The 15,990-nt window shown below is 36.8% G+C and overlaps 1 protein-coding gene across 1 annotated transcript in view; it reads left to right on the forward strand.

The window, feature by feature from the left end:
• Window positions 1–15,990, forward strand: part of LOC106064645 (acetylcholine receptor subunit beta-like 1) — a 65,316-nt gene that overhangs the window by 38,222 nt on the left and 11,104 nt on the right. The window contains exon 2 of the mRNA XM_056014272.1: window positions 8,515–8,648. Within this exon, the coding sequence (XP_055870247.1) occupies window positions 8,515–8,648 (134 nt within the window). The remainder of the gene's footprint in view (window positions 1–8,514; window positions 8,649–15,990) is intronic.

A 15,990-nucleotide genomic window follows, 5' to 3' on the forward strand; every position in this document is an offset into this window, starting at 1 on the left:
CTACATCCCTGTAGAACTCTGTTCTGCTACATCCCTGTAGAACTCTGTTCTGCTACATCCCTGTAGAACCCTGTTCTGCTACATCCCTGTAGAACTCTGTTCTGCTACATCCCTGTAGAACTCTGTTCTGCTACATCCCTGTAGAACTCTGTTCTGCTACATCCCTGTAGAACTCTGTTCTGCTACATCCCTGTAGAACTCTGTTCTGCTACATCCCTGTAGAACTCTGTTCTGCTACATCCCTGTAGAACCCAGTTCTGAAGAGACTTCGCCGTCCCCATAAAACGCAAGTATAATATGATTGGCTACTAGAGAAATCCAGCCATTTTTCGTAATGCTCGTTTGAGATAAGAAACAAATTTTTCGCTGTCCATAACTTTCTCCACGCTGAAATACAGCAATACTGTCATGTCAAGAATTGAGGATTTTTATTGCTTGTAATTATAAAATAGAATAGAAAGGTAGATTCTGATCTAATGAATTTGACTGCATTGTTTGTTAATGCCGACCAATGCAAGTAAAGAATAAAGAAAGTTTGAATTATACTAATGTATTTTTTTTTATTGAAATAGTCATCCCTCCCTTCACTGCTACTGCTCTTCACGTGCTGGTGTTACTAGACTGAAAACTCAAGAAAATTGACTACATGATTTGTATTTCAATCTGTCCAGCTATTTTCTTCTTCTTTACCACATTTCTAAAAGAAATGAAAATCCCTCAATTTGATTAACGTCGTAACTACCTTGCTCCAGTAGTGAAATAGAAAATGCTGACAGCCACACGTAAACAAGATGTTACTTATTCTAGCATTGTCTCGAGACTGTCCTATGACCAGTGGGGAACAAATACAATTAAAGGCCACATACTTTGGGCTGGACACATACTTTGGGCTGGACACTATCAGGGCGCTGATATTGACAAAGTCATTTTGTTTCTCCCATTTATGTGTGTGTGTGTGTATGAATAAGAGTATGGGTGTGAAAAAGAGAGACAGAGAGAGAGGGGAGGAAAAGAAAGAGAAATAAAAAGAGAATTAAGAACAGTGGCAAAAAGTGAATGGTAGACAGAGCAGGAGCTTACCTTGTCCCCGACTCGGGTCTGTTACTAGTCCATTCCTACCCTCCCATACCATTAGTTCCCCAAGATCACATGACCAGTGCCTGTGTGGACAGCATTGTTGTACAGTTTCATTAAATTCTTATCAACCTTCTCTCCCCTTTTCGCCTGGACTCAGCCCATAGCTGACCGGATATATCGCTGTCCAGTGGCTAGACACATTAGGTCCTGCTAACGAATGGCCGAAGGGAGATAACAAATGTCGCGTGCGGGGTCTGACTATAATATACCATATTTGTGACTGTCGCCCACACTGACTGATGTAGCCTCATGTAGCCAGTGTTCAATTGTAAGACCGAAAGTTCATCTGAATCACTATAAGTCGATTAGACCACAGAAAAAAGGTTTTACTCTGTTGAAAGAAGTCTTTTCTTACTTAAAAGTGGCGAGAGAATGCAGATATTTATTTCACTCAAGGATCATAGTATTGATACTGACAGGCAGTGTATAGCGAATATAAGGACATGGTCCTTTACAAAAATAAGCATAGAAGTACTGACTAATCAAACATATAGCAATATCATGGACTTTATTAAAGTAAACAATTAATAAAGTACATACACCATGATATTTATGTTCACAAACTAGATTAGATTGTAAAACAAGCAAACAATATAAAACAAAGCTTATCAAAGTAGAAGAACTTCACATTCTAGATCTAGTCTAGATCTAGATTCTAGATTTGGAAAGAGCGCTTTATTTGAATCACGATCAAATACTTTCTAAAAATCCATTTGTATAGCGCAACATTCATTCTTATATATGCACAGAGAGCTGTACTTAGTGGGAGGCGTGGTCTAGAGGCTAAGTACGTTACCTATGAAGGGGGCTCGAGGTTCGACGCCCGACTCGGGCAGAGTTGTGTTTACTGAGCGCCTAAAAGCCGCACGGAAAACCTACTCCTAGATACCCCCTTCCCCCACTTGTTCACAAATGAGATTGGACCATAGCGCTCTGAGCATGCTATAAGCATGAAAGCGATAATTATTAAATTATTATTATTACTCCAATATATTAAGCGACATTGTTGGGTAGAGGTACGTATCTGGTAGAGTTCCGTGCTGTTCTTTGGTGATCAGTTAGCACAGCTCTGCTTTCAAGGGAGCTCTAGTTCAAATCCTTATTCCATAAGAGTAAGAAAAGTCTTAATATATATAGAGAGAGAGTAGTTTATACTATTCGGACACCTATAGGCCCAAATTTGAAAGTTTGACTTTGACAGCGCATTATTTTACAATGGTTCGACATAGAAAAGATAACGACGTATCAAAATCTTCTTTAGTTAAAGGAGAATAAGGAGGACTACTTATATTTGTACCCCTAACCTATATTTGTTATTATATTTAAGGTCAAAGAGGCCGTGTGTTTTCATTAATTCGGACAAATTTGACCCACATTATTTGATTCCGGACACCATTATTTATTTCGGACAGTCTCTATATTTAGGCCTCAATAAACTCAGATTTTAAATCTTTACTAACATTAACTAAATTTTAAGATCCCCAGGCATAACCCCTTACATTAAATCATTAAGATGTTTTAGAATTATGCATAAATACGAACACAAAAAGTAAAAATATGAACACACTTATTTTACCAAAATTAGGTCACTGGGATAGTGACTTCTATGCCGACTTTTAGACTTATTTTATGTTTGAATTGTTTGCAGGATTAGATGTGTGTTGAATGTTTGTGTTTTTTGTTTATTAATTTAATAAATTTCTAATACAGATATCAGATGATCTTTTGTAGTATACTACATGTTACGATAGCCATTCTTGCCTAACTGAATCCTCTATATTCTCTCTATATAAATCTAGATCTATCTAGTAGGTCTAGATCTAAGCATTTAACTTCATTCAATGTACCAAGCTCACTCCAAACATTTGCCTATTTATTCTCTATTAAAAAAACAACAACAAACGAACAAATATAATATAAGATCATTTTTTATTGATGTCCAAAACTGGCTGTCCGAAATAAATTTTGGTAAGAAAATCGTAATTTAATTTGGACACCCTATTAATTTTTTATTTGTATGGAATCAGACAACTTGACTTATAAATCAAATAAATCAGCTCTAAAAAGAGAATAAATATTGCCGGGCTCATTAGTATAGACTTAGCCAATCAAAAAATATAGTCTTAACCCTAGGAAGAGGTAAAGTCGTCCGGGTAACATAGGAAAAAACAACAACCTGACTAACACATTTGAAATTCGTTTTTCTTACATAAAAAGACAGCTAAATGAAAGGAAATTGGGTCAGAATCATTGGAAAATGGACAGGCACATTATACAGCGCGCTAGTTTTATAATAAATATTAAAATAATTATTTAACGACCACAAAAACAGCGAATGTCCGAATTCATGTAATGTCCGAAATAAATAAACTACTATATGTCCTGTTTGCTTTTAAGTGAAAAATAACGCCAAATAAGTTTTAAAATTGTATTAACTTAAACTATTAAAACTTGACCAGTAATATGTTGTTTTTTTTTATTGATTCGTGTTTTGTTAGGGAACAATGACTAATTGTCCGGAATAGTCCGGAATTTCAACTTAATCCGAGAAGGGGAAGTGTGAGAAATAAAGTGTTCGAAATTTGTACCAGACAGACAGACAGAAAGACAGACAGAAGACTGAGTGAGTTGATATAAAATTTGTTTAAAAAAGCAATGACTAACATCTAATGCGTTCCTTGACTCAGTCATGATTGAAGCTGGGAGTGAATGAGGCTTTTAAATTAGTGAGGGTGTGAGTAAGAGTGGTTGAGAGTTAAACTGTGTTACTGAGTAGGCTTGTTGGCCTTTATCTTTACTGAGAGAAAGAAAGTGAAACAAGAGTAAGAGAGAGAAAGAAAGTAAAACAAGAGTAAGAGAGAGAAAGAAAGTGAAACAAGAGTAAGAGAGAGAGAGAGAGAGAGAGAAAGTGAAACAAGTGTAAGAGAGAGAAAGAAAGTGAAACAAGAGTAAGAGAGAGAAAGAAAGTGAAACAAGAGTAAGAGAGAGAAAGAAAGTGAAACAAGAGTGAGAGAGAGAGAGAGAGAGAAAGTGAAACAAGTGTAAGAGAGAGAAAGAAAGTGAAACAAGTGTAGGAGAGAGAAAGAAAGTGAAACAAGAGTAAGAGAGAGAAAGAAAGTGAAACAAGAGTAAGAGAGAGAAAGAAAGTGAAACAAGAGTAAGAGAGAGAGAGAGAGAGAGAGAGAAAGTGAAACAAGTGTAAGAGAGAGAAAGAAAGTGAAACAAGTGTAAGAGAGAGAAAGAAAGTGAAACAAGAGTAAGAGAGAGAAAGAAAGTGAAACAAGAGTAAGAGAGAGAGAAAGAAAGTGAAACAAGAGTAAGAGAGAGAAAGAAAGTGAAACAAGAGTAAGAGAGAGAAAGAAAGTGAAACAAAAGTAAGAGAGAGAGAGAGAAAGTGAAACAAGTGTAAGAGAGAGAAAGAAAGTGAAACAAGAGTAAGAGAGAGAGAAAGAGAGAAAGTGAAACAAGTGTAAGAGAGAGAAAGAAAGTGAAACAAGAGTAAGAGAGAGAGAAAGAAAGTGAAACAAGAGTAAGAGAGAGAAAGAAAGTGAAACAAGAGTAAGAGAGAAAGAAAGTGAAACAAGAGTAAGAGAGAAAGAAAGTAAAACAAGAGTAAGAGAGAGAAAGAAAGTGAAACAAGAGTAAGAGAGAGAGAGAAAGAAAGTGAAACAAGAGTAAGAGAGAGAGAGAAAGAAAGTGAAACAAGAGTAAGAGAGAGAGAAAGAAAGTGAAACAAGAGTAAGAGAGAGAAAGAAAGTGAAACAAGAGTAAGAGAGAAAGAAAGTGAAACAAGAGTAAGAGAGAGAGAAAGAAAGTGAAACAAGAGTAAGAGAGAGAAAGAAAGTGAAACAAGAGTAAGAGAGAGAAAGAAAGTGAAACAAGAGTAAGAGAGAGAAAGAAAGTGAAACAAGAGTAAGAGAGAGAAAGAAAGTGAAACAAGAGTAAGAGAGAGAGAGAGAGAGAAAGTGAAACAAGTGTAAGAGAGAGAAAGAAAATGAAACAAGAGTAAGAGAGAGAGAAAGAAAGTGAAACAAGAGTAAGAGAGAAAGAAAGTGAAACAAGAGTAAGTGAGAGAAAGAAAGTGAAACAAGTGTAAGAGAGAGAAAGAAAGTGAAACAAGAGTAAGAGAGAAAGAAAGTGAAACAAGAGTAAGAGAGAAAGAAAGTGAAACAAGTGTAAGAGAGAGAAAGAAAGTGAAACAAGAGTAAGAGAGAAAGAAAGTGAAACAAGAGTAAGAGAGAGAAAGAAAGTGAAACAAGAGTAAGAGAGAGAGAGAGAAAAAAAGTGAAACAAGAGTAAGAGAGAGAGAAAGAAAGTGAAACAAGAGTAAGAGAGAAAGAAAGTGAAACAAGAGTAAGAGAGAGAAAGAAAGTAAAACAAGAGTAAGAGAGAGAAAGAAAGTAAAACAAGAGTAAGAGAGAGAAAGAAAGTAAAACAAGAGTAAGAGAGAAAGAAAGTAAAACAAGAGTAAGAGAGAGAAAGAAAGTGAAACAAGAGTAAGAGAGAGAAAGAAAGTGAAACAAGAGTAAGAGATAGAGAAAGAAAGTGAAACAAGAGTAAGAGAGAGAAAGAAAGTGAAACAAGAGTAAGAGAGAGAAAGAAAGTGAAACAAGAGTAGGAGATAGAGAAAGAAAGTGAAACAAGAGTAAGAGAGAGAAAGAAAGTGAAACAAGAGTAAGAGAGAGAGAGAAAGAAAGTGAAACAAGAGTAAGAAATAGAAAGAAAGTGAAACAAGAGAAAGAGAGAGAAAGAAAGTGAAACAAGAGTAAGAGAGAGAAAGAAAGTGAAACAAGAGTAGGAGATAGAGAAAGAAAGTGAAACAAGAGTAAGAGAGAGAAAGAAAGTGAAACAAGAGTAAGAGAGAGAAAGAAAGTGAAACAAGAGTAAGAGAGAGAGAGAGAAAGAAAGTGAAACAAGAGTAAGAGAGAGAAAGAAAGTGAAACAAGAGTAAGAGAGAGAGAAAGAAAGTGAAACAAGAGTAAGAGGGAGAAAGAAAGTGAAACAAGAGTAGGAGATAGAGAAAGAAAGTGAAACAAGAGTAAGAGACAGAAAGAAAGTGAAACAAGAGTAAGAGAGAAAGAAAGTGAAACAAGAGTAGGAGATAGAGAAAGAAAGTGAAACAAGAGTAAGAGAGAGAAAGAAAGTGAAACAAGAGTAAGAGAGAGAGAGAGAGAGAAAGTGAAACAAGTGTAAGAGAGAGAAAGAAAATGAAACAAGAGTAAGAGAGAGAGAAAGAAAGTGAAACAAGTGTAAGAGAGAGAAAGAAAGTGAAACAAGAGTAAGAGAGAGAAAGAAAGTGAAACAAGAGTAAGAGAGAGAGAAAGAAAGTGAAACAAGAGTAAGAGAGAGAAAGAAAGTGAAACAAGAGTAAGAGAGAGAAAGAAAGTGAAACAAGAGTAAGAGAGAAAGAAAGTGAAACAAGTGTAAGAGAGAGAAAGAAAGTGAAACAAGAGTAAGAGAGAAAGAAAGTGAAACAAGAGTAAGAGAGAGAAAGAAAGTGAAACAAGAGTAAGAGAGAGAGAGAGAAAAAAAGTGAAACAAGAGTAAGAGAGAGAGAAAGAAAGTGAAACAAGAGTAAGAGAGAAAGAAAGTGAAACAAGAGTAAGAGAGAGAAAGAAAGTAAAACAAGAGTAAGAGAGAGAAAGAAAATAAAACAAGAGTAAGAGAGAGAAAGAAAGTAAAACAAGAGTAAGAGAGAAAGAAAGTAAAACAAGAGTAAGAGAGAGAAAGAAAGTGAAACAAGAGTAAGAGAGAGAAAGAAAGTGAAACAAGAGTAAGAGATAGAGAAAGAAAGTGAAACAAGAGTAAGAGAGAGAAAGAAAGTGAAACAAGAGTAAGAGAGAGAAAGAAAGTGAAACAAGAGTAGGAGATAGAGAAAGAAAGTGAAACAAGAGTAAGAGAGAGAAAGAAAGTGAAACAAGAGTAAGAGAGAGAGAAAGAAAGTGAAACAAGAGTAAGAAATAGAAAGAAAGTGAAACAAGAGTAAGAGAGAGAAAGAAAGTGAAACAAGAGTAAGAGAGAGAAAGAAAGTGAAACAAGAGTAGGAGATAGAGAAAGAAAGTGAAACAAGAGTAAGAGAGAGAAAGAAAGTGAAACAAGAGTAAGAGAGAGAAAGAAAGTGAAACAAGAGTAAGAGAGAGAGAGAGAAAGAAAGTGAAACAAGAGTAAGAGAGAGAAAGAAAGTGAAACAAGAGTAAGAGAGAGAGAAAGAAAGTGAAACAAGAGTAAGAGGGAGAAAGAAAGTGAAACAAGAGTAGGAGATAGAGAAAGAAAGTGAAACAAGAGTAATAGAGAGAAAGAAAGTGAAACAAGAGTAAGAGAGAAAGAAAGTGAAACAAGAGTAGGAGATAGAGAAAGAAAGTGAAACAAGAGTAAGAGAGAGAAAGAAAGTGAAACAAGAGTAAGAGAGAGAGAAAGAAAGTGAAACAAGAGTAAGAGAGAGAGAAAGAAAGTGAAACAAGAGTAAGAGAGAGAGAAAGAAAGTGAAACAAGAGTAAGAGAGAAAGAAAGTGAAACAAGAGTAGGAGATAGAGAAAGAAAGTGAAACAAGAGTAAGAGAGAGAAAGAAAGTGAAACAAGAGTAGGAGATAGAGAAAGAAAGTGAAACAAGAGTAAGAGAGAGAGAAAGAAAGTGAAACAAGAGTAAGAGAGAGAAAGAAAGTGAAACAAGAGTAAGAGAGAGAAAGAAAGTGAAACAAGAGTAAGAGAGAGAAAGAAAGTGAAACAAGAGTAAGAGAGAGAGAAAGAAAGTGAAACAAGAGTAAGAGAGAGAAAGAAAGTGAAACAAGAGTAAGAAAGAGAAAGAAAGACACATAAAAAAGATAAAAGAAAAAGAGAGGTACATATACATTATATATAAAGACAGCGATAGAGACATGGACAATGAAAGAGTCGAGTCTTTCTATGTGAACTAGTGGTACGCATTTCTTCTTTCTGCTTAACCTTTGACCCAAACTAAACTGGTATCAATCAAATGGTTTTATAAGTCGTACTACACACCAAATGAAGACTGATGGAGTTTTTCAGAGTTAATCAACAGTTTCTTCTCTTTACTTTCTAACCCTGATGTTCATTTGGTTTTTTCCTTTTCAAAGTTTTTTTTTCCGCTCATATTTGTCATTTAAATTTAGTAGTTTGTGTGTGCGTGTGACTGTGACTGTGTGTGCATTTCATTATTGTCAAAATATTCTTTTTTGTCTACTTGAGCATGTCCATTAAGCTCACAGAAGTAGCCTCTGGAAAGTTCTGGTCCTAAAGGGTGTCATGTCTAAACTTTAAAATGACCTGCCATCTGAATACATCAACTATTTCAAGGTTTTATCTGTACAACTTTAACAATTTCTTGTCTTTAAATCTTTTTTTTTCGTTCTCTTCCAGCGGAACACGAACAGAAGTTGGTCTACGACTTATTTGAGAAGAATGGCTACAACCCCTTGATACGACCGGTCATCCACGAAAACGATTCCTTGGAAATTGAGTTCAACCTGGCCCTTAGCCAGATCATCAACGTGGTCAGTTTCTCTTGTCACCATAGCAGCGGTACACACTAACTCTATACACTAATCACTAAAAAAATGGAGAAAAAAAGAGTAACTTATCACGTAAGGCCAATTAAAAACAAGAACAAAATAATCGATAGTTTAAAATATAGTCAATATACCCGAAGGTCTTCACAGTAATCTTAAACTCCACCTTTTGGTCGAAATTCCTGGTGTCTGAATACAAAAAAATAATTAACTAGTCATAAAGTTATGTTGTTTTTTTTAAGACGTGTGGATGGGGCTGACGATCTAATGACCTTTTTTGACTCTAGTGATTAGATATAACAGAAAAACAATGCCAATAGCACGACTACCTACCGCTTTAGTAAAATCAGAGAGGTCTTCTAAAATATAACCTGTCTGTGGGGTTGAAACTCGATACTCAATTCGAATGACCTACGACCTACCTCATTACTATAGTCCAGAAACAAAACGTAGCATTGCAGAGAGTGGTCACCGTAGTGGCTTGAGAAGTCTGAATAGGTTTGAACCATGGGTTTAAATTGAGGTCGTCACCCTTTTTTTTTTTATAAATTTTATTAAATGCTTTTTTATTGTTAGTCTAGATCTATTACAAATTTACATAACGGATCCTATTAATTGATTGATACAACTAAGTTTAATTTAAGCTTAGTTGAAAAATATTTTTAAAATAATTTCTTGTTTTTAATAATTTTTTTTGAAGATTCAGCCAAGGTCTCTTTCTCTCCCCCTCTTTCTCTCTCTTTCTCTCTCTCTCTCTCACTCTCTCTCTCTCACACACACACAACCACATTGCAGTAGTAGATAAAATATTTATTTTCTGAAAGGTAGAGAACAAACTGTAATAATAAATGGTTCTAAATCAACACCAATAACAATAACCTCAGGAGTACCGCAAGGGACAGTCGTAGTTCCAGTACTATTTTTAATTTAAATAAATGATTTACCAAATTGCACTAGTCTAGGAACAAAATTCAGATTATTTGCAGACGATTGCATAACATATAAAACAGTAAAAACAACACAGGACACAGATATTTTACAAAGAGAATTAGATGAATTACAGAAATGGGAATCAAATTGGAGCATGTCTTTTCAACCAGAAAAATGTTAGTTATTAAGAGTAACAAAAAAAACTCAAACACATTAATTCCACTTATCCTATTCATATTAAACCAGTAACACAGACTAAAAACGCAAAATACCTAGGTGTGAAAACATGTCATTGAATCCCCATATTTATGAAACTATCAAAAATAAAACAAAACATTAGGGTTTATTAAAAGAAATTTCTACAAATCAAATAAGAACATAAAACTAAAATTTTATTAAACCTTGGTTAGGCCAATAATACAATATGCATCCTCTGTTTTGGACCCCTCAACTCAAGAAAACATAAAGAAACTGGAACAGACACAAAATAGAGCAGTGAGATTCATAACAAACGAATATTCACATTAGACTATAGTAACACCTTAAGTAAAATCAATAAATTTAGAAAGCCTCCAGGACAGAAGACTCAAAAATAAAGTAAGCAATTATACATAAAACACTGAACCATAATCTTCAAATACAAAAACAAAATCAAATAAAATACTCGGAAAGACAAAAAGATAAAGGCACATTCCTCGTTCCATATGCTAGGACAAATTTGTATAAATGCTCCTTCTTCCCTAGTGCTATTAGAGCTTGGAATGGGTTTCATGAGCCATCCAGGAAAACCAGTGACTTGGCAGAATTTAAGTCATTGGTTAACATGCATGATTTACTGCATGACGCGTAGGTCGTAATCATCTTCTTCTTTTGAAGTAACGTCTGTATTATATAAGATAAGATAAGATACACACACACACCCGCCAACGAATCAACCAATCAACAGCGCCACTCCTAAAGCAGGATTTGGTTCTAGATTACGTTTCTCAGCCTTCGTTTTGCATGCCATGATCTGAACTTTGGGCTTAGAAATAAAACCAGCTCAATATTTCTATCTTGTAATAATATCACCTCGATTCTATTTCCAATATATTGTTCTTTTGGCCGGAACTCAAATCCGTTCCGTCAAGCTAACCATTTTAAAATGTGATTTTAAAAAGAAGAAAAAATAATAGGTCTGGATGTAAAATAATGGTTATATTTTATTCTCGATCTGCTGAAAAAGCTAAAAAAAAAAAAAATAACATGAAATCATACTTAGAAATAGCCCATAGAAAAAAACAAACACATATAAACAGCAGTTAGAACTGCTTTAAGAAACAGCACATAGAAACAGAACGTAGATCAAATAATGAAAACAAGATGCTATCCGGATCTGTGATCAACTATTGTGTAACCTGTAATCTACAGGTAATCTACAGTTCGGCAATCACCGCCTTTGGGCCTCAAAAACACAAAAATGTAGACTGGTTTGAGGCGAATCTAGCACATATGGAACCTTGCATCGAGAAAAAACGATCTGCACACCTCGCTCACAAGACAAAGCCTAATCCAAAATCTCTGGAGGCCTTCAAAAGTGCTAATAAAGAGGCAAAACAAATGGCTAGAAAATGTGCTAACAACTTCTGGAGGGATACCTGCAACAGAATCCAAGACAGTCTCCACTCAGGAAATAGCAAAGCTCTATTTGATGTCATTAAAGCGGCCCTGGGTCCAGCAGCGTCTAAGCCTGCCCCCCTTCTATCCAAATCAGGAGAAAAAATTACAGATCAAACCAAGCAGCTAGAACGATGGACAGAACACTACCTCGAAGTCTATGCCACACAGAATACAGTAGACGATGTCGCCCTGGCTTCTCTACCAGATCTTCCAGTACTGGAATGCCTAGATGAGCTTCCGAGCCTTAGTGACCTCAAAAAAGCCATTAACTGCTTAAAAAATAGAAAATCTCCTGGGAGTGATGGTATCCCAGTGGAAGTAGTGAAAGTCAACGAATCACTCCTGCTCCCTGAACTCTATATTCTCCTCTGCCGCTGTTGGGAAACAGGTCATGTCCCACAGGACATGCGTGACGCAACTATAGTCACAATATACAAGAACAAAGGGGATCGGAGTGATTGCAACAACTATAGGGGTATCTCTCTCCTCAGTATAGTGGGCAAGATCTTTGCTAGAGTGGCACTATCCAGGCTGCAAGTGATAGCTTCTAGAGTCTACCCAGAGTCTCAGTGTGGATTCAGGAGTGGTAGGTCCACTATAGACATGATATCTTCTCTACGACTACTGCAGGAGAAATTTAGAGAGAGAGACAGACCCCTTTACATTGTTTTTGTCGATCTGACTAAAGCTTTTGACATGGTCAGCAGAAGTGGCCTTTTCAAACTCCTGAGGAAAATAGGTTGCCCTCCCAAACTACTGAAGTTAATTGAATGTTTTCACGAGGAAACTAAATGTACTGTCAAATTCAATGGAGCCCAATCAGCACCTTTTGAGGTTTGCAGTGGTGTCAAGCAGGGATGTGTGCTCGCACCTACTCTGTTTGGCATATTCTTCTCCTGTCTACTGCATTATGCGTACAGCGACATAAACGAAGGTGTGTTTCTCCATACAAGATCCTCTGGAAAACTATTTAATGTATCAAGGCTGCGGGCAAAAACCAAGGTTAGGAAGCTACTCGTCAGGGAACTCCTGTATGCTGATGATGCAGCTATTGTGGCTGATTCTGATATTCAGCTACAGTCCATGGTTGACAAACTATCTGCTGCTTGCCAGAAGTTCGGCTTAAACATCAGTCAAAGCAAGACTAAGATACTTGTCCAAAACACAAACACTGCACCTCAAGTAAGCATTAATGGCCAACCACTAGAAATTGTTGATCACTTTTGTTACCTTGGCTCCATCATATCCAACAACACTCTACTGGATAAAGACATAAACAACAGGATAGCCAAGGCAATGGCCACCATGTCACGGTTGCAGAAAAGAGTCTGGGACAACATATTGCTGACTAGCAGTACTAAAGCCCTAGTCTACCGGACCTGTGTGTTGAGCACCTTGCTGTACGGAAGTGAAACATGGTCAACCTACTCATGGCAGGAAAAAAAGCTGAATGTCTTCCACCTCCGATGCCTAAGGCGGATCTTTAAAATAAGGTGGCAAGATAAGATAACAAATGAGGAAGTGCTACATAGAGCAGGATGCCAGGACATCCGCTCTGTTATCAGCAGCAGACGCCTTGGCTGGCTTGGCCACGTTCGTAGAATGCCAGTAGGTCGACTTCCACAGGACATCCTGTATGGCGATCTAATTGAAGGCAGGAGAGCCGCTGGTCGCCCACTTTTACGTTATACGGATGTATGCAAACGCGACATGAAGCTCTTCAAAATCGACACTGGCAACTGGGAAGAGGTGGCACTGGACAGATCCACATGGAGAGAGAGCATAAAGGAAGGGTCACAGATTGCAGATGTCATACACAACAGAAGCAGAAAGAAGGGTGAAAATGCAACGGCGCCTGGTGATTTTATATGCCCAACCTGTGATCGCAGCTGTGTATCAAGGATTGGCCTCTTTAGTCACGCAAGAAGTTGCAAAGGGAAAAGATCGTCTCACGAGACGTAAAATGCCACAGACAGATTGTGTAACCTGTATTTCGAGCGCTGGGTTTAAAATCCATAGATAACTTGATACCCTTTAATTCTTGGTGATATATCTATTAACATCTACGACGGAATCTTTAGTATTGGTCACGTTGTTACTATAATGTATATACACTATTTCAATATGACTACTAAGACGATGACCAAACGTATAACTCTTAAATCTTTGCTTTCTGTTGGCCTACTTTTAAGAATCTAGAAGCAAAATCTAAAGATAGTCATTGATACTTTTTTTTTAATTCTGTAAAATTGATTACATTAGCATTTTCTACAGAAGACAGAACAATTTGATAAAGACTTCCGAGGGTAGGAATGTTGTACAGTTTATGTTCAGACAGTTCGTTGTTTATCAAACACAGTAGGAAGTCAGTTGTCATCTCAAGTTCCGTTTTCCAAAGACGAATTTCTAAAATCTTGAACTAGTCCAAGGAGTCAATGTTATCGAGCATCACACAGCTATCAACAAACTGTGAGTCAGGCTTGTGATCTGCAGCCTTATGTGGTTTTCCAGTGATGAGTCTTAGAAAATTATGAAGACTCATCGGAACTCCGTTTGTTTTTCTATTGGGGTGCGTGTGTGTACCTATCTCACTAATCGAATTTAATTGGCTTCTTGATTTGCTTTCAATATTTTTTTTTATTCAGTAGAAGAGTTTACATTGTCAAAAACACATCAGACAAAAACGTCACGTGACTTGTTTTCACAACAATTAAGTTTAACAAACCTGACGATCACCAGGACGTCCACTTTCTTCTGTTGTAGACACATGTTCGTACACGAACGAAGTCTTTGATATTGGATTCTTTCGAAAGGAACTGTCTTTATTTGATATGGAAGCTTTCAATATTTTTTATGTGGTTTATTCAGATTATATTTTCACTTACAATAACACACAAGACAAAGAGGTTAACGCATCCTCGTCCAGACCATATAATACTGTTGAGCAGTCAAGGTTATTGAGAAATTGTCATTGGAATAGATACATTTCTATTAGCTATTTAATAGCTTGGACGGCGTAGGGCTATCCAGTTCAACTATTACAAGGGGAGGAGTCTCAGGGATCTCCCCGGTGCTGACATCCAACCGCTGTTGGCTTGGACTCACATCCTCCTCGTCTCTTGGGCGCGCAAATATATCCCCAGACGAGAGCAGAGACATGCATTTCTTCCTTTTTAATTTAATTGGAGACCTAGGCGCCGATCTCACACGATCTCTATAGCGGAATCTCTTATTCAGCTTGAAGTTTTTACTACCCTGGGCCTCTACCTCCACCACCTCGGCCTCACCCAATGTTTTGGTAGTTTTGGTGTTTTTCTTTGGCGACCTCTTGGAGCCCCTTTGCACCAGAAAGAAGCCATTACTCTTCAGCCATTGCTCAATTGTCACCCTTTAGTCCCTTGGGCATAACTTGGGATACCGCTCCTTCCATTACGGGGTTAACTTGGTTCGGAGCGACATTTCCGGAAGAACACTTATCAGACCTATGCTGGTCCAGTCCGCAGTGCCAGCATTGTTACATTCTACCCGGATCAGTTACTAGAACTTAATATGTCTTAGAATCTCCTTTAATATGTCGCAATCCAGAGAAGAATAAAGTATTTTGCGAATTTGAAATAATATACTAATTAAAAAGTATTTCAATATGGTTCTCTTATGAATGCATACATTTGGTTTTTCATTTAATCTCCATCCAAAATTTGCTTCAAAATACTATAGGTATACATTGATACAGAGATTTCTTAATTATTTTCAATCATATCAACTTCTTCAAAGCACATACATTTAATTTAATCGAATCTAGATACAGAGACAATCCTGCCAACTATATTGTCTGGGTCATCACCTTTTCATAAAGCTGAAAATGAATATTTTTCAACGGGGGGGGGGGGGACTGGGTGTCAAAATCGGACCGGGCATTTCTATACAGTGAGGCCCAAAAATTGCATATTATATGATGGGCATCCAATCATACCTGTCATCATAATCATTATGTTAAATTTGATAATGTATAGATAACTGTATGCATGCATACAGTGAATTTCATATCTTTAAAAGAATTCTAGGCCTTATGTTGCTTTTTGATCTCTAAGTGAGTTGGCTCTAAAAGGATGCCTTTCGATGGCCCTACAGGCCCATTTGGTTACCGGCCCACCGGACATTTGCCCGAATGCCCATATAGCCAGTCCGGCCCTGGTTCACCTTAAGATTTCATTGAACCTGGATTCGGACATTTCTGTAGCTTCCAAAATACTACAGCTGTGACTAATTCTGTCACAGCCGTGACACATAGTAGTACTACATTCTTAAATCTTTTCTGTCTGTTCTTTTTTCGTTTCATTCTGTAGTGAATTTTGGCCTATTTTGGGTTTCCAACTGTATTATTGGAACTCTGTCCTGATCTATAAAGTATATGTGATAGTTGTTTTCCTTATTTTACTATGAAGTCTTCTATTATAACGTTGAAACCATTAGTTCAAAGTACAATATTCCTTGTTATGCATTGAAATTACAAAGAATGTCTATTTTTCTGTACATTCGCATTTTAAACATCATTTCTGATGAATCCGAAAAATTCTTTTTCCATTTCTAGAGAATTACAGTACAATCTATCTCTTTCCCCTTGCAGGACTTCGCGTGACACTTTACTATTCAGGAGACGCACTTTACCCTTGCAGGACTTTGCGTGACACTTTTATTATTCTGGAGACGCACTTTCCCCTTGCAGTACTTCGCGTGA

This window comes from Biomphalaria glabrata, chromosome 1 (assembly GCF_947242115.1).
Source record: "Biomphalaria glabrata chromosome 1, xgBioGlab47.1, whole genome shotgun sequence".
Classification (NCBI taxonomy): domain Eukaryota; kingdom Metazoa; phylum Mollusca; class Gastropoda; family Planorbidae; genus Biomphalaria; species Biomphalaria glabrata.